The 18355-nt window shown below is 42.4% G+C and overlaps 1 protein-coding gene across 8 annotated transcripts in view; it reads left to right on the forward strand.

Annotated features, from left to right (window-relative positions):
- The first annotated feature begins 8375 nt into the window (after window positions 1–8375).
- The window catches only part of Slc24a2 (solute carrier family 24 member 2), a 229628-nt gene continuing 219648 nt past the window's right edge, over window positions 8376–18355 (forward strand). For 2 of the 8 annotated variants that reach the window (XM_076934688.1, XM_076934689.1), the window contains exons 1-2: window positions 8376–8537; window positions 10939–12025. In XM_076934688.1, the coding sequence (XP_076790803.1) occupies window positions 11093–12025 (933 nt within the window). In that variant the 5' untranslated portion in view covers window positions 8376–8537; window positions 10939–11092. The remainder of the gene's footprint in view (window positions 8538–10938; window positions 12026–18355) is intronic. The other 6 variants (XM_034501929.2, XM_076934687.1, XM_034501931.2 and 3 more) reach the window with 5 other exon arrangements.

The raw sequence follows: 18355 nt of genomic DNA on the forward strand, positions 1-18355 counted from the left end.
TTTTGCATTTATACATTTTTTTTAAATAATGTTAATCATAAGCATTATAAGTTTGGAATTGTTCAATCAGAGGTGTAACCCACTGACCGACCTAGATATAACAACTATCTTTGACTGGTGGAGATACATGAATATCTGCCTCCCTGTCTCCCCCTTCTTTCTCTCTTTCATCACCTAGCTTCTCCTATCCTTCTTCTCCTCCTCTTCTTACTCCTTTTCTTCCTCTCAGTACTTCTCCTACCTTAGCTCCTCCTACACATCACCCTTCCTGTTAAAATGAAACTTTTCTCTCAAAATACAATTAGAGCATAATTATGCCAATTTGTACCAGTGAGGTACAAGATAGTCCTAATACCCAGTCCATCATTTTGTTGACTAACCAGCACCTCTGTCATCTATCCTAACTGAAACATTTAGTTCTGAACCTGGCTTTAGGATGAATGTCAACTGACTACCATCCACTCAAATCTTTTCTCTTACGGTAAATAGCTATAAGTTTTCAACCTCGTCAGAAATCCAGAATGACTGAGTTAACTATAATTGTGGGAAGCACAAAGCATAGCTTCTAAAACTTAGCCAATTTATAGAGACCTCTGAACACCTGAAAAGCCCCTATACTACCGAACGTTGGAGCATCAAATCTTCAGCCTTCTGGGGGCCTGACATTTTTTTTTAAAGATGTTGGTTCTGAAGACTTTTTTTTCCCGCTTCTTAAAAAGAAGTTGTAGTATTTACATTTCAGATTTTATCCCCTTAGCCTACTTCCTCCCACCACCCAGAAACCTATCCCATCCCCCTCCTCATGCTTCTATGAGGCAGTGACCACACCTACCCCCCTCACTATCCCCTCCCCGCCCTCACATCCCCCCCCCCACTGTGTGTTCATTCATTCATTTTTCATTCATTTTTTTTTTGGGACCAAGAAACTCCTCTCCCACCTATGTCCGACAGGGCCATCCTCCCCTACATATACCTCTGGAGTCTTGGGTCCCTCCCTATGTGTTCCCAGGCTGGTGGTTTAGACCCTGGGGGGGCTCTGGTTGTTTGGTATTGTTGCTTTCCACCTGTGGTCAATAACCCTTTCTGCTCCTTCAGTCCTCTCACTAAGTTCTCCATTGGGAAACCCCTGATCATATCAGTGGTTAATTGTGAACATTGTCCTCTGAGTGGTTTAGTCTTTGGCTGACCTCTAAGGAGACAGCTATATCATGTTCCTCACATTATGCACTTCCAGCCATCCACAACAGTGTTTAGATTAGGTGGCTGTACATGGGGTGAATACCCAGGTGGAAAGGTCTCCTGATGGCCCCTCCTTCAGTTTCTGTTCCATGTTTTGTTTCCCTATTTGCTCCCTTGAGCATTTTTATTTCTCGTTCTAAGTAGAACTGAGGCATCCCCTCTTGATCGTCCTTCTTCATGAGCTTCATGTGGTCTGTGGGTTGAGTCTTCGCTAATTCAAGCTTTTGGGCTAATATCCGTGGAGATATGTTTGTGTAACTATCTTCTTTTGGGGGTTTTGGAAGATTACTTTCTTGCTTTTTCTAGGTTGTAGTTTCCCTCCTTGTGTTGGAGTTTTCCACCAATTATTCTTTGAAGTGCTGGATTTGTGTTGAGATACTGTGTAAATTTGGATTTGTCATGGAATATTTTGGTTTCTCCATCAATAATGATTGAGAGTTTTGCTGGGTATAGTAGTCTGGGCTGGCATTTGTGTTCTCTTAGGGTCTGTATGATATCGGTCCAGGATCTTCTGGCTTTTATGGTCTCTGGTGAGAAGTCTGGTGTAATTCTTATAGGTCTGCCTTTATATGTTACTTTGCCTTTTTCCCTTACTGCTTTTAGTATTTTTTCTTTGTTTTGTACATTTGATGTTTTGACTATTATATGGCGGGAAGTATTTCTTTTCTGGTCTAAACTATTTGGAGTTCTGTAAGCTTCTTGTATATTTATGGACATCTCTTTCTTTAGGTTAGGGAAGTTTTCCTCTATAATTTTGTTGAGGATATTTACTGGTCCTTTTAGTTGGGAGTCTTCCCCCTCATCTATACCTATTATCCTTAGGTTTGGCCTTCTCATTGTGTCTTGGATTTCTTGTATATTTTGGGTTAGTAGCTTTTTATATTTTGCATTTTCTTTGACAGTTGTGTCAATGTTTTCCATGGTATCTTCTGCACATGAGATTCTCTCTTCCATCTCTTGTATTCTGTTGGTGATACTTGTGTCTATGACTCCTGATCTTTTTTTTAGGTTTTCTATCTCCAGGGTATTGTCCCTTTGTGATTTCTTTATTGTTTCTACTTCCATTTTTAGATCCTGCATGGTTCTGTTTAATTCCTTTTCCCGTTTGGTTGCATTTTCTTGAAATTCCTTAAGGGATTTTTGTGTTTCCTCTTTAAGGGTTTCTATCTGTCTACCAGTGCTCTCCTTAAGTTCTTTGAGAGTGTTATTTATGTCTTTCTTAAAGCCCTCTATCATCATCATGAGAAGTGATTTTAATTCTGATTCCTGCTTTTCTGGTGTGATGGGGTGTTCAGGGCTTGCTCTGATGGGGAAGCTGGGTTCTGATGATGCCATGTAACTTTGGTTTCTGTTGCTTACATTCTTGCTCTTGCCTTTTGCCATCTGGTTAATTCTAGTGCTGCCTGTACTTGCTGTCTCTGACTGAAGCCTGTCTTTCTAGTTATCTAGCTTGTGTCTGATCTCCTAGGGGTCCAGATGTCTCTGTGATCTTTTCCAGCTGCACTGATTACAGTGGTACCTCTAGGATGCCTCAGGATATGGTGCCTCCATGGTAGTAGTCCAGCTAGGTGTCTGCTGTTCTGGGTGCAGTGTCTCCTCTAGAATATCTCAGGATATGTTGTCTGAAGCTCTGAGTTCATTTGTTCCTCTGTGGATCTGGATTGAGTGGACCTTCCAGTATGTCTCAGGTGGAATCCGGGGTCCACACAACAGCAGACCTGGCAGAGGTCTGATCTAGGCCTCAGATCTGAGAACTAGTTTCTAAGACACTGTCCAAGTTAAAGCGCCTGGGATCCCTGCTTCCTCTGGGTTCTTGGATGTTGGGGGCAGAGCTGCCACACAAGATCTGCTTAGTGCTCTGGCCCAGATCGGAAGGAACCAGTGTTCCGGGCCAGGAGTAACTTCCTGGGTCCTATTGGTTCCCAGTTACTCCCTGTTTAGGGTGGGCCCTGCTGTCTGCTTACCTAGGACACTGCCTGAGTTCGAGTGCCTGGGATCCCTGCTTCCTCTGGGTTCTTGGATGTTGGGGGCAGAGCTGCCACCCAAGATCTGCTCAGTGCTCTGGCCCAGACCGGAAGGAACCAGTGTTCCGGGCCGGGAGTGACTTCCTGGGTCCTTTTGGTTCCCAGTTACTCCCTGTTTAGGGCGGGCCCTGCTGTCTGCTTACCTAGGACACTGCCTGAGTTCGAGTGCCTGGGATCCCTGCTTCCTCTGGGTTCTTGGATGTTGGAGGCAGAGCTGCCACCCAAGGTCTGCTCAGTGCTCTGGCCCAGACAAGAAGGAACCCGAGACACAGTTTTTAATTGGGCTTCTCTGACTCCAGGCAGTCTCCCTTACCAGTGTGGTTTGTAGTTCCTTGCCAGTGTAGCTCTGAAAGACAAAAGGGCCATCCTGGAGGTCACTCAAGAAGTCCCCACTGGAACCAGGAAGACAGCCAAACTCCAAGTCACTGCTGAAATCAATAGACTCAATTCTGCCCTCCTCTGGGCCTTGGCCTCAGCATTGTGCCCAGGGTTGGTGTTCATAAGCCAGGAGGCTAAGCTGGGCTTGCAAGGAGATGCTGACTTTTTAGCTTCCTAGGCATTTAAAAGGCAGAAAAATTCCTGTTCCTATTATAAAACTAATAGCCCCTGATCATTTCTCCTCACTTAATATCTAATCAACAGAAGAAAGCCATCTTTGGGATGGATGCATATGTGCTACTGGGATGCCTTTGTAAAAGGGAGAGATTCCTAAACTTGTTCCTCAGCTCCACAACGTTCACTGTTGTAGTTTTCATACAACTAGAAGAGGAAGGCCACAGACAAACAAAACAAAACAAAACAAAACAAAACACGCCACCAAGAGCAACACAAAGTAAAGGCAGCTCAGGGTAGGGACCCAAAGAGAACATCTTTGCAGAGTGCCTGGATTCCATTTTAGTATTTATACCATGGTTTTAAAATAAGCAGACTAGGTTCTTTTAAGAAGCGGACTGTTGTTGACTGTGAACTGACTAGCGGTAGCAGAAATACATCAGACCTGCCTAAGCATGTCATCTCAATAGGAAATGTCACTAACTGTCATATTCTGAGCAATACTGCTAAGAACTCTGACTTTGGAGACAATATTGGGCTCAAGTGGGAGCTGTTTGATGCTGAGCAAATTACTTTATCATACAGTGCCTTCATTTCTTCATCTACAAAATGAGACTCGTAGTGATAAAAATCTAGTAGAATGAAAAGACAAATAAAAGCTGTTTTCCAGTGAAAATTCCCGTTAATGCTTAAGACGTTAGTTCTTTATTCTCACACCTATTGTCCGATGCGACAGTCACAAGTGCTGGGGACAACACCTTTTCATTCTTCCAAACATGTAATAGAATTATTGTTCTTTGCTCTTGAGACCTTAGGTTGGTCACGTGGTTGGCTTCAGCCAATGAGCAGTGAGCAGCCACAGCCAGCGGCTGCTGAAGCCATAAAAGCTAGTCCACCTGTTCCATGATTGTAAACTGCAGTGTTCCCACTTAAAACAACTTGCAACCCAGAAGCAAGATCCGCCAGGGTCATTTGTGCGAGGGCAAGCCTATCTATGTATGCATGTTAGGCCGTTGTGATCTCTGAGTCTCCTGTTACCACAAAACAAGCTACTCCTTCCTGATTGGCTTTAAGTAACACTTGACAGCAGCTGCTTTTCCATCTCACAGATACCATCATTTCGTGCTGGCTGAAAAGCACAGACCGATTCTTGACTTCAGAAGCTCCTAAAGGGGGAAATGTCAGGGCTGTGGTCAGGACGCTGTAAACTTAGCAGGGGATTTTCGCATTCAGCCTAAGGGAATCCCGGAAACTGCTAATGCTGGGAACCTGCAGCCTTTCCATGTGGCTTCACAGTCTACAGCTTTCATAACATGGAAGCCAGAAACAGTAATAAAAGGTGGGCAGAAAGGAAAAGTGTGGGGGAGAGGGAGAACGAGGAAAGAGGCAGTTAAACCAACTCTGCTCTGTTCACCTCCACTTTCTAATGATTTACTACAGCTTTGATTTTTGTTTTTCCTGATTTGCTTTGTTTTTGTAATTATTAAATCAAAGGGGGTTTTTAAAGATTGCTGGTCATTTCTATGATACTAGAGATGTTTACTTTAAAAAAAAATCTTGCCAATTAAAAAGTACAGTCCCAAGTTGTTTGATATTGCCTCTCCAGTTCTTTGCCGGAGATATTGCAGTGACCACTGAAGAAATAAAGTCTATCGCCACTACTCTTGGTTGCTCACCAGAATTTTATGCTAAGACCCTACTATTGAAGACACCATGCACTTCTGTCATAGGTCATGGAGAAATCAAATGGTAATGACCAGGAAGCTTCCTCATTGCTGGATAGCTCTCTTAGTACTTGAAGGTGCTTTGCAAGCAGCCAGGGAGAAAATGTCAACAGTCTTACCCAGCTATGCACTCTTCAAACTACAAAGATGATCTGTATGGCAAGATACACCCATGTGCAGTAGTGGAACAAATGTTATGGAGGTAACCAATTGCTTTCTGATGGGATTTAAGGCCCCCTCCACAGGAGGTGCTATAAATCTGGATGAAAGCCCATGGTTGAAGAGCTCATAGGCCCTAGGTGTAAACCTACCATCATTATTCTGCTAAAATGAGCATGGATTTTACATCTTTTTGCTCACAGATCAATGCAACAACTGTCAGACCTCGTCAGAGAAGTTTTTATTGTACCTGACAGTGGTTAACACAGAAACTCACAACTAATCTGACAAAGAGGTACCCTTGTCTCAGGTCTCCTGAGTTTTATGTGTTGTTAAGTCGTTAAGATATTATTCCTGGGAAGCCACGAAGAAATAGCAATTGACCTCAGATAGGGAACAGATGACGGGCCAAGTACAGATACCATCAAAGTCCACCATGGTGAAGCAATGAGCTTTACTGGGGTTACTTACAGTAATATAGACAAGGGGTTAATTGCAGGAATAGAAATGACTCAAACACAGCAACATCATCAAAAGCCCATACCACCATGGGTGACAGTTCACTGAAGCTAGATACCCGGACCATACTTCACAGCAGGTAGGCGGTTCAACAGGTTAGAGGATGTTTATCACTCACTTGGTCTGAGCCTCTTCTAGGCAGCTTGGCTGGTCTCTGTCTCTTCAAAGCACTGCAACAGACCTATGCTTCTTCCAAGATGCTCGGCTAATTTCTGCCTCTTCCAGATGATTGGTTGGGTTGAAGCCTCTTTCTAAACAGCTAAGCTTTTCTGAGAGATTTTGTTGGAGCTTGTCCTGTGAGTCTTTCCTCAGTTGGTCTGAGAGTGACTGAGAGGTCTTTACTGCTTATATATTCTTGGGGAAGAGGTGGCTAGTAAATCTAGTCCATTTCAGGGTCTTCCTGAAGATATTTTGGGTTCCTGTCTTAAGGCCCTTAGCTATCTCTGGGCAAGATGGAGTGTTTCACTTCCCCTCAGAATACCCAGTTGTTTGACTTTCCTGTAAACATCCTGTCTTAAAATATCCTGGTTTTTTGTTTGTTTGTTTGTTTTTTGCCTTCTTTTTCATATCCTATGTTTTAAATTTCCTACTAAGATGAAGGGTGTGAATGTCAGAAAATAACTGCCGCATAGTCCTGGAATTGCAGGCCATGGCCAACATGCCCAGTTTGTTTTCTCTTAAGAAGAACCTGTGCAGGCTATTCCCATTTCCTTGTTTTTGGCATCTGCAGCCTGAGACAGATGGGGATTTTGCAATCAATAAGGTCAAAAAACAAGGGAAGCAGAAGCTGAAGGGGGTACCCTCGGGTTCCATTTGTATGGAAAGGTAGAATAAATGCATGAGTGTTCTCATCCTTCTAAAGTGTTTTCGCAATAGGGCTTGGTTCCCTCTGTCATCAACAGTTACCAATCTGTTGGGTCGTTTTGGAAACATTATGAATGTCTGTTGATGACCTGAAGCAATTGCAATGATCTGATGTTCAGGTTGACTCATGATCGACGGGAGCCTAACTAGGTCATTTCTGGAGTCTTTCTTGAGACGTTAGTATTGGTTAACTGTTTCCTTCCTTCCCCTAAGTGTTTGTGAATAAAATGATGTGCTGTCTGAGATTTCTTTTGTGATGAGGGACACTGGGGAAGGGGGCAAGTATAAAATACAACTGGCCAGGAGACAATAATGTTGCAAGGTAATGATGGCCCCCAAAAGCTTTCTGTATTCTCTTCTTACATCTCTGTGTGTTTATTTCCCAGAACAAAAAGTAAAGGTTTGTGTTCTTTCTTAAGTTCAATCCATGACGTTCGAAATAAAAATGAAAACCTCTCAGTAAGGCAAAAGTCTTTAATGTCTGATGAAAATGATGGGCTCTGAATTCCAGAGGCTTCTTTGACTTGGCAAGACCGTCTCAGAGGAAAGAGGTCTGAGGAAACCTCTGCTAGGCTGCAAAGCCAAAAAGATGGAACGAAAGAAGAGGCCCAAATGCACGGAAAACCTCTAATGTTTCCCAGGTGGAGCCTCCTCGTCTATCAAGTTTAAAATATATACATATAAAATTTTCCTCAACAAATAGTTTGTTCCACCTCCTCTGGCCCATATTCTTGGCTTGATTCCCAGGGAGTTGAACTCAGTTTCTCCCGGTTAAGGACATCTTTGGAAATAAGGCAGGAAGAAGCACTGGGTTGGAAATCCAGAGGCAAAAAACATGAGTCCTGTCAGGGACACCAAAGTGACCCAATGTCTTGGGTAGTATCATCATACTTACAGTAAAGAGTTACCCTGCCAGACTAAAAACCCCTCAGTGTCTCATTTCTGCAAACCAAAGGCTTCAATCCACGCTGGGACCTTGCCCCATGGCCTGTACCTTTCTAAAGACCATCTTTCCCACCTTTGCATGTTACAGAGAGACTGCTATCTCTGCTGATAACTGGAAAGGAGGTGGCTACTATAGGTGACCTCAAACTTGATAGCACTTTCGGGCTTCGGGAAGCTGGTGCGGCAAGGACCTGTAAGATTTCTCCTTTGTGCCCTTGCCTGCTTGCACACCCTGACCTGGTCCCCACTGCGGAGAAATCTGGCAGGCGGCGGCGGCGGGCGTGGCCCGCGCAGGAGGCGCGCAAGGCGGGAGGGCGCTGAGCTGCGGCTACTCCCGCGCCGCCGAGAGGGAGGGGCCCAGCGCCGTCCGCCAGCCTGGCTCGCCACCGCTCGCCCGCTGCTCAGTGTCCTCGCGAGCCAGCTTCGGCCGGCGAAGGCGACGTCCGGCGCGATCCCGGGCCCTGGCCACAGGAGGCGGAGGCGCGGCCCCGAGCCTTGCTCAACGGTGCTGGTAAGTGCGGGTCTCCGGGTCTCCGGGTCTCCGGGTCTCCGGTCTCCGGATCTCCAGCTCTGCGGCCGCCAAGCCGCTGGTCCCCGGGTGGGTCGCGTGCATCGCGCAGCTGCGCCGCAGGCTCACAGGTGGCCCCGTGGTGAATGTGACGCCCCAGGCCCAGCTCTGACTTAGCCAACTCTCTCCGCTCGGGGGCGCGGGTTGTTAGCCCCGGCATGGCCCACCCGGGCTCTGGGAGTGAGGACACCGGTAAGAGCCTGACTTGGAAGGGATGCGCAAAGGCGCGCTCCTTCCTCAGACACACAAGCTATCCGGGGAGAAGCGGAGCAAGCAACCACCCCAGAGGCGTCGCAGCTCCAGGCTGGCAGGCGGGTGGCTACCTTTTCGTTTTATTTTCTTATTGACCCTTCATGGGAAAAGTTTAAGATCATGCAAAGCAAAGTTGGGGCGCAGCTAGGGGCACATCCCAGAGAACAGAACAGTGGGTTTTCACAGCTAGCCCTAGAGCTGATCTTGCGCCTTGGGAGTCCAACCCAGGCTAGCCTTGACCCGGCACTGTGACAATCCCTAGAGCGGCTGTGAGTCGCTTAATCACGGGTGCTAAGCTTAGACATCTGCAGGCAGCCAGGCATTCGATGGGCTAGGGTTATCTGAGGAGCAGCTGCAACTCAGCCTGTGTTGACTGGTAGTCTTGCTCTGCTCCAGCTAATCCCAGTGTGTAAGTGGCGTGTATTTAATTAGCTTATTTTACACCTGAAGTGATCTCGGCGAATGCTCCTAAAATGAAATCGTTGGCACCGAAAAAAGAAGATAAAAACAGGAAATGTAAAGGGTTGTTTAGAAAAGGAATCTTGACGGTAGCAGCAGTCTGTGGTACTTTACCCACCTCTTCCGTGGAACAGCGAATCAAAACTCTGTTTTGCATATCTGACATAAAGGATGGGTGTTGGGGCTACTGGGGGAGGATTTTATGAACAGAGGTGTTGCTGCAACTTGCATGATGTTTACGAAATACACACTTGGTGTCTCTAAATAGCCTTCTGGCCATGTCACTGCGTTGAGCCTTGTTGGAGCTTTTGAAAATAAGACTAAAGGATTTGGTTGTTGTTTTTGAAGCTCCTGCTGAAAACAGTTTAGATGCTTTAAGAAAACAGCAGCTTGATTGTGTTGCCAGGACATTTTCTTTTGTAAACTTAAATATTTAAAGAGCAGGTTTTCAGTATCTAATATGAGACACTTTCATAAAAATAATATTCTATAATTATTATGTGAACAGGAAAACAGTATTGCCTCCTCCCAAATTCACCCCTTTCCAAATGATAGATTCAATCAGAAAATGCACTGAATTACATAATTGTTCTAGAAGAAAACAATGAATAATGGTCAGTTGTCAAGAACTTAGTTCCAAAACAAGTGGGACCATTTTAGCACAGGAAGATGCTGCATGACTTTAAGAGGATGAATTGACTTTTGTTTATAAATTTTTCATTCTTACACGCATCTCAGATGTCTGAACCTAACATCAGATTTGTTGAAATATTAACTTGGTTTATACATATGTAATTATGAGTCCATTCTAGATACCACTTATTCCAAGTGCTCCTATGTTTTAACTCATCTTAAAGCAATTTATAAGGCTGTATTTCAGTGACAGAGTTATTGTCTGGAGTGTTGAGGCTCTGGGTGGGAGCCTCAGAGCACACTTATGCACACACACTCACACACACATACACACACACAAAGCAATTCTGGTTGGCAAGAACTTTAATTGCCTATGACTCTTAATTAATCAATCAATATCTCTGTCTCTCTCTGTGTCTCTCTCTGTCTCTGTCTCTCTCTCTCTCTCTCTCTCTCTCTCTCTCTCTCTCTCTGTGTGTGTGTGTGTGTGTGTGTGTGTGTGTGTGTGTGTGTGTAGGGAACAAACCCAGGGTTCCAAACATGCTAAGTAAGCACTTCAATCTAGTCCTATTGACCAGTTTTAAAATAAGGAAACCCAGGCCTAGAGCAATGGTTTATAAGTTAAGAGAACTTGCAAATATATGTATGTGATTTGTAAGAACACTCTGCTCTTGCAAAGAACCAGAGTTTGGTCCCCAACATCTATGTTGGATGGATCTCAACTGCCTATACCTCTAGCTCCAGGTGATCCTAAGGCCTTTTCTGGACCCCAAGGGCACCTGCACTCACTTGTGCACATACTCACACAGAGACACACATAATTAAAATTAAGAGAAAGATTTAAATTAAATTAATAAATTAAGAAAACCAAGGCACATAGAATTTAAGTAACTTACCAATGAACACAGACTATAAGACAAGAATTCATCGTATCTTTATAGTTATCTTTATAGAAAGGTAAGATTTTATGATTTACTTATCATTGATATTTTTGCTTAAGCTTAGGTGGTGAAATTTTCCCGTGAAGAGTAAAGATCCCCAATCGTAGAAGTTCCCCGTAAGCACCAACAACTTGGAAAGCAAGGAGCAGTATGACAGAACCATCTGTCTGAGTCTGAAGTGTGAAGACCACCATATCCACCAGAAAACCCAGGATGGATCTCCACCAAAGCACCACAGTCAGGCTCCTGCAGAAATGGTGTTCCCACGAGTCACCATTTGGCTGCAGGAGACATTATAATACCAGGAAAAAACTGAAGCTAATTCGAGTTATTGGCCTCGTCATGGGCCTGGTAGCTGTGAGCACTGTCCCGTTTTCAATCAGTGCCTTCACTAAGACAGACTCTCAGAGTAACAGAGGAGAAGCCGGTGATGTGAATGGCCCTAGGGTAGCAGAGGGTCACCGTCAAAGAACTCTCTTAGACTTAAATGACAAGATTCGAGATTACACCCCACAGCCACCTGCTTCTCAAGAAGACCAAGCTGAGAACACTACTGATCACAACCAGGGAGACTACCCAAAGGACATCTTTTCCCTGGAGGAGCGAAGGAAAGGCGCCATCATTCTCCACGTCATCGGAATGATCTATATGTTCATAGCATTAGCCATCGTCTGTGATGAGTTCTTTGTTCCTTCTCTAACTGTCATCACTGAAAAACTGGGAATCTCTGATGATGTGGCCGGAGCCACCTTCATGGCTGCAGGGGGGTCAGCCCCAGAACTTTTCACGTCTCTTATAGGCGTCTTCATTGCACACAGCAATGTCGGCATTGGCACCATTGTAGGTTCTGCCGTGTTCAATATCCTCTTTGTTATTGGCATGTGTGCTCTGTTTTCTAGAGAAATCTTAAACCTGACCTGGTGGCCGCTCTTTCGGGATGTGTCCTTCTACATCGTTGATTTGATCATGTTGATCATATTTTTCCTGGATAACGTTATCATGTGGTGGGAAAGCTTACTCCTCTTGACAGCTTATTTTGCCTATGTGGTTTTCATGAAGTTCAACGTCCAAGTAGAGAGATGGGTGAAGCAAATGATAAATCGCAATAAAGTTGTCAAGGTGACAGTACCAGAAGCCCAAGCAAAGGTCGGTGGAAGTAGTCTTTACCTAACTGTTTTCTTAGCATAGTTCTGAATGCAGATGTTTTGGCAATCTGTAGCTTGCTTGTTTGTTTGTTTGTTTGTTAACTATGAAGATCTTTGGGCTATAGTGAGTAACAGATTACACTCTGTAGTTTTGTGAGAACCAATGAAAGTGACATTAGAAAATATAATTTGGGGGACACCTTTTCTACATCTCTACCAAGTTTCCAAGCTACTATAGAGTTTAAAAAAAAAAAAACAAAAAAAAACACAATGTAAATATAGGTTACATAAGCATCCCATGGCAGACTCAGCATTGGCTTGTTTTTCTGGAAAACGGACCCAGTGATTCTGAGAGCGGTTTCATTTTGATGGGCATATTCTCAGCAAGTGACAGAGTTTTGTTTTTTAGGTGAGCATATGATAGTGATCAAGAACCCCCTCTTTACAGATGGGAGAAAGTTTGTTTTATAAACACTGTATCCTTCAGCAACAACCTGGGCTTAACAGCAGTTTGACTTCATGGTAATGACTATAGTTATTTTTCCTTTTCTCTTAAGTCAGTTTTATTTCACGGTGCTGAGGATTAAATCCAAGTACCCCCACATTGCTAGGCAAGCACCGCAAGACTGAGTAACACCCCGAGACCTGTGCCTATTTTTCTTGATCCATGTGATCTTACTTGAAACGAATCAGTGTCCACTGTAGAGGAAATCACTGGCCAGCCTGCTTCTGTACTGCAGCAGCTGTCTTGCACAGCATAATAAACATGACCCAGTGTGCTTTCACAGGAGAATTGGAGGTAATGTTGCTTAATTAGGAGGCAGATTTGTAAAGAGTTTAAAAGAAATTGACCTGAAAATGTAAATTTGAAAGAAAAACAATAGATGGACGGCATCAGTGAAATTTGATGTAGTTTCATAATTAATGCAGCATTCTGATTTATAGTCTAACTATAAAAATGTCATCTCTGAATATGATTCTAAGTGGAAAATCCAAGTTCACACAGAAACTTTCCAGGTTTGCAAGTGGGAAAATTCTCAAACATATAAGAAGCAGATGTTTGAGTAGCAGTAGGTGATTTGATCACAAAAAAAGAAGAAAAATGGTATTATTTTAGTTAAATGTACATAATCCCTTTATAGTCTAGTTTGATGATCATCATTTTTTGTAGTAGCCACAGAGTAGAAGCAGAGTGAAAAAGCCACTAGTAATATTTATGTAAACAGGAGATAAGTATACACAAAAACATGCAAAGAAGAAATGTTTTAATTATTTTTCTTGTGCACATGTACATGATGTGTGTGAGGAGGGGCCAGTGCATGTGCCACACCATATGTGTCAATCAGAGGACAACATTGTCGAGTTCAGTTTGTCTTTTATTTGTATGAGGGTTCAGGGAATCAAACTCTGTTCACCAGGCTTTTGTAACTAGCGCCTTTACTTTTCTCTGGTCTACGGCATGTTTGCTATACTATATATTTATTCTAACATTTATTTCAGTATGTGCTCATTGAAAACTGTAGTTTCTCAAGCTGCTTACCACAATATACAGCAAGCATGCATTCAGGTGTGACAGCTGATGACATGCCCTTCATGGCATCTGACATCGATGTTCTGTGTGCTCTGTGTGCTACCTTAGTAACAAAAAGGATGACCCTCAAACTCTCTTCAGGCCTGTTTGGATGATTTGCTTACTACTAGTAGTTTGTGGTCTGTTTCAGTCAGAGTATTGGACAGTTCTCAGCACAAGCCATATTTTTTTGAGAAGGAAGTGATCGGCACTTTAGAAATAATACCCCAGGCACATCAATAGTGAAAAGTCTTTTGAGGAACTCTGCCTTGGGATCTTTTTCTATTTTTTTTCCTACCATGGCCCTTCTTTACGTAGGCATACACTTGGTTGTAAATCGTGCTGCCCACATTTACAAACACTGGAACTTACAGCGTTTGTATTCTGATTTTAGTAGGGGTAGGAATGCAGCTGGTTTCGTGCACGTGGAAAATAGCTTTAAATGCAGGCTACAGAGAGCACTCAGTCAACTCTAATGTCCTCACTAAAGAAGACCTGGCAGAGTTCTTACCTACTTAATTAAAAGATTGTCATTTCACTTTTTTGATCATTCATAAGTCAGAAATTTGGGTTGATGTTCCTTTTGCATATCTATAAATTTATTCTTAATTCTGTCTTAGTTTTAATTTGAAAATTCTGAGTATATGTAATTGTATCATAAGGCAAGAGGTTCTAATTTTAAATATTTCCATGTGTGCTTATTCTTTTCTTGTTCTTTCACACTACAATTTTAATTTATTCTATTCAGTCATCACTTCTTTTAACATATGATAACTAATTGGAGAAGATAGGGTTTTTCCATAGCAGAACTGTACCTGGCTTGAGCACAATCATACATTTTCAATAAGGGGTAGTTCATAAGAACCTGATCCCCTTCAGGAAACTATACCTTGTTGGTTTCTCTTTGGACTCACTGCTGGAGTTGCTGGTTGCTTTGAAGTAATTGCAACCCTTATCACATTCCTGATTCCAGCATCCTATAGAGCTTGCTCCCCAGCTCTGCGCACAGATGTCTCGGAAGGGTTGATTTGAATATAGCTACTTTTCTTCTGGTGTGCTAAGCTCACTTTAACTGGAATAGCACTTATCCCCTACAGGAATCAGTGCTCTGTTGTCATCTGGACACTTAGAGAGTTCCTACCCTGAATGTATCCCACACACATCTCAGTAGGAAGGACTACACTATATAGACATCTGGAGAGCAAATACTAGCTCGTTTTCTCGTAAGCTTACTTTGTTGCTTTGTTTTTGCAATTATAGGACAGGAGAATCTGAGAAAGTAAAGAAAACACATTTTAGATAACCTCGCACAGATCATCAGATGGTCCTTGCTGTAGAATCATCAACTCTTCTGGGCTCAACATAGTGAAACAGCTTTCAAATGACTTACTTCAATAAGGAAATTGGAAATGTTAATTTGGTTCCCTCATGACTGATAGATTGTGCCAGGAAGCAGTAGACTGTAAACGTGGAGAAATTGGGAATTCTTTTCATAAAATATTGCTTTCCCATGTGTGTTTTTTCAGGTTTTGTTTTTTGTTTTTTTGGTTTTTTTTTTTTTTTTTTTTTTTTTTTTTTTTTTTTTTTTTTTTTTTTTTTTTTTAGATTTTTCTTTGATAATACCACTACCCTCTTTAAAATGTTGCATGGTGTCATGACATGATGCAGAAGCCCAGACAGAAAAGGGTCTTGTTGTTGTTGTTTGTTTTAAAAAAATCAGTTCTTTGAGTTTCATATAATGTATTTTGATCATATTTATCCTCCAACTTTACTTAGTTCTGCCCCCTCTTTATTACATACCCAACTTTGTGTCCTTATTTTTAATCCTTAAAGAGCAATTTGTGCTGCTCAAATATTCTTGGATGTGAAGTCTTCCACTGAATAGTAATCAACTTATAAAGGGCTACCCTCTTAGAAAAAAAATTTCCCCTGTCTCTTCCCTCCCTGCAGCAGCTAAAAGTTTCCAATAGCACCAAGGTTTCATGGCCACCTTCCCTCTTCATTGTGGGATTTAGTCTGGCCTGAGTTTGCGCCATTCTTTGTTACTATCACAATACCTGGGAGTTCATTTGTGCAGCTGCCTTGCTGTGTTCAGAAGACATGTTTTCTTGTAGATGTCTGCTACGTCAGGCTACTACATCAATCTTTCTGACCCCTCTTCCACAATGATTCCTGAGCCTTGGAAGAAAGGGATACAGTGTATATGTTCCTTTAGAGCTGAGCATTCTTCAGTCTCTTATTCTTTGTACCTTGACCAGTTGTGGGTTTCTGTGTTAATAACTACTACAAATTGAAGCTTTTCAGATGAGAAGTGAGAGATGTATTGAACTATAGGTATAAGGATCTATAATGACCTATAGGTATAAGTCCTTAGGAGTTGGTTTAAACCCTGTCCATTAAACAAAATAATAGCAGTAAATTCTCCTCTGGGACTTTGCATTTATCTAGCACAGGCTCTTGGCTGGACAATAGTGTCAGGTATAGGATTCATCTTGTGGAGGGAGAATCAAGTTCCATTTGTTAAAAGTGGTTGGTTACTCCCATGATAGGCATGCCATTATTACACAAATGCATATGTCTTGCCAGGCCAGTCATTATTGTAGCTTACAGGGTTCATACCTGAGTAAAACTGCTGATGGGTTTTCTCCTCTGGTAGCATGCCTAATATCTTCTACCACTATGAACTAACGAGGTAGGGATAAAGCTTCCAAGTCAATACCAGTTGGATTTCTCCATGTTCTGTGACTCCATGTGGATGGTGGTTTCAGAAGTAGGGTCTTATGTGGGTTATGGAGGTAGCCAAGAACATGAGAAATAGCATGTAATGTTTGGGGGTCTGTGGGACCACTGTGGACAACAGCTCCAAAAGAAAGAATTCATTCCTGGTGGTGGACTTTTGACTTGGTAGCCCATGGTGTCTAGTGGAGATGTTGTTGCCTGCTGTGGGTAACTCTGTTTTATCTCTTAATGTATGTGTATTTATAATAGGATGCTTCTACTGAAGTATGTTTCTGATGTCCTTTTTAAGATGTTTTAGTGCCATGTATTCCACTCTATATTCCCTCCTCTACCCTGTTCTCTGTTCTCCCATTTCAGTTTAACCCTTTCTGTTCCATTACTCCCTTTTAAACCTTTCTACCAGTGCATTCTATCTCCTCTCCCATGAAACTTGTCCCACAAGTACCCTGACTAATTTCCTGACTTCCCTGGGTATCAGGAAAGAGATTTTAAAACCCATCCATGTCACAATCCTAGTGCTTCAGAGAAATTATTAAAACCCTCTGAGCCTCAGCTTCTTCATTTAAAAAAGAAATTAATAGCATTAATTTTCTAAAGATTAGTTAACAGTTAAATGATCACTGAAAGGCTAAGCATCCAACATAGCCTTTGACAATGTGGTGTGGTCAGTATATGTTGCTTCTCCTCTTTCATTGCTCTATTCTTAAATGAACAGTAAATCAGAATAAACGATTCCAGGTTTATAAGAGCATTCCTTGAATGGTAAATTTATGCTAGTGCTTCACTGGGTTAAGCAGGTTGCTGTATTTACCATGTTATAATCTTCATAAACCTAATGACTAACTATGTACTGTGACAATTGTTTGCATGTTATCAACTCCAGTGAAACCAAATGTGTGCGTGTGTGTGTGTGTGTGTGTGTGTGTGTGTGTGTGTGTGAGAGAGAGAGAGAGAGAGAGAGAGAGAGAGAGAGAATGTGCATGTGTGGTTTGTCCTGAAATTTTTTTGCCCAGAATTTCAGAATTTTGCTTGAAATAAGGAGACCATTTGAAAGGAGCTCAGAAATACCTGTACTAAGTGTAACTTCTGTTTAAAGCATTAAGGCATAAAATGATTGAGACCCTGTTCTCCAAGCCCCAACCTAGCAAGTTAGTAGTACTGGGTGTTAGAGCTGTCTTTTTTCAGGACATGTAGACATTTTTGGGAGTGCCTAGCTGCTGAGACCTGGTTTTGATGTGTCACTGTATTAGGCTGTCACTGGCCCAGAAAGCAGCTGTCCATGGTGCTTAACTTCTTAGACTTGGCACACTAATCTGACAGCAAGTCAGCTGAGTTCTAATCAAGGGAGAGATCCAAATAAAGACACTGAAAGCAACAGAGTGGGATGCTGGGTCCAGTAATCTGGGAGCACCTTGCTTTAGTCAACCTGACTGTTCCTGGAAGTTGATAACAGTTTTTGCAGTTGAAACGGTTAGTTATGTTCTTGGGGGAAATTAGAATTAAAACACTATAAATATTCCTTACACGGTTAGCATTTATTTCATTAAATCATAAGTAATTTTATAAACACTCGTGTGTAGCCCAAAGCTTGCTTAAGATTCAAAATGTGTTAGAAAACTCAAGCCCTTCCAAAGCTAGTATATAAATCAGTAAAGCTCACATACAGATGTCAAGGAAGACAAGATCAGTCTTATGAAAATAAAGGGTTTTATTTTTCCACCCTCCTTTCTTCCTCCTCCTTTCCTTTTTATCTCCCTGGTCTCATTGTGTTGCCCAGGCTGAACTGGCAACCTCAATCCTGCTCAGCTGCCGGGGATACTGGGATTATAGGTGTGCATGCTTAAGCTAAGAAGTATATATTTCTAAATAGATGTGAAGAGTGATGTTTTTAACAGAAAGAAAACTTAGGGGTTACAAATCTTTGATCAACTAGAATTTTGAGTGTTATATACTCATTTAGATAAAGATGCAGCATGCTGCTATTTTTCTTGTTTTGTTTTCTTCTATTAACCAGTTGGTAAG

The sequence above is a fragment of the Arvicanthis niloticus genome, chromosome 5 (genome assembly GCF_011762505.2).
Source record: "Arvicanthis niloticus isolate mArvNil1 chromosome 5, mArvNil1.pat.X, whole genome shotgun sequence".
Classification (NCBI taxonomy): domain Eukaryota; kingdom Metazoa; phylum Chordata; class Mammalia; order Rodentia; family Muridae; genus Arvicanthis; species Arvicanthis niloticus.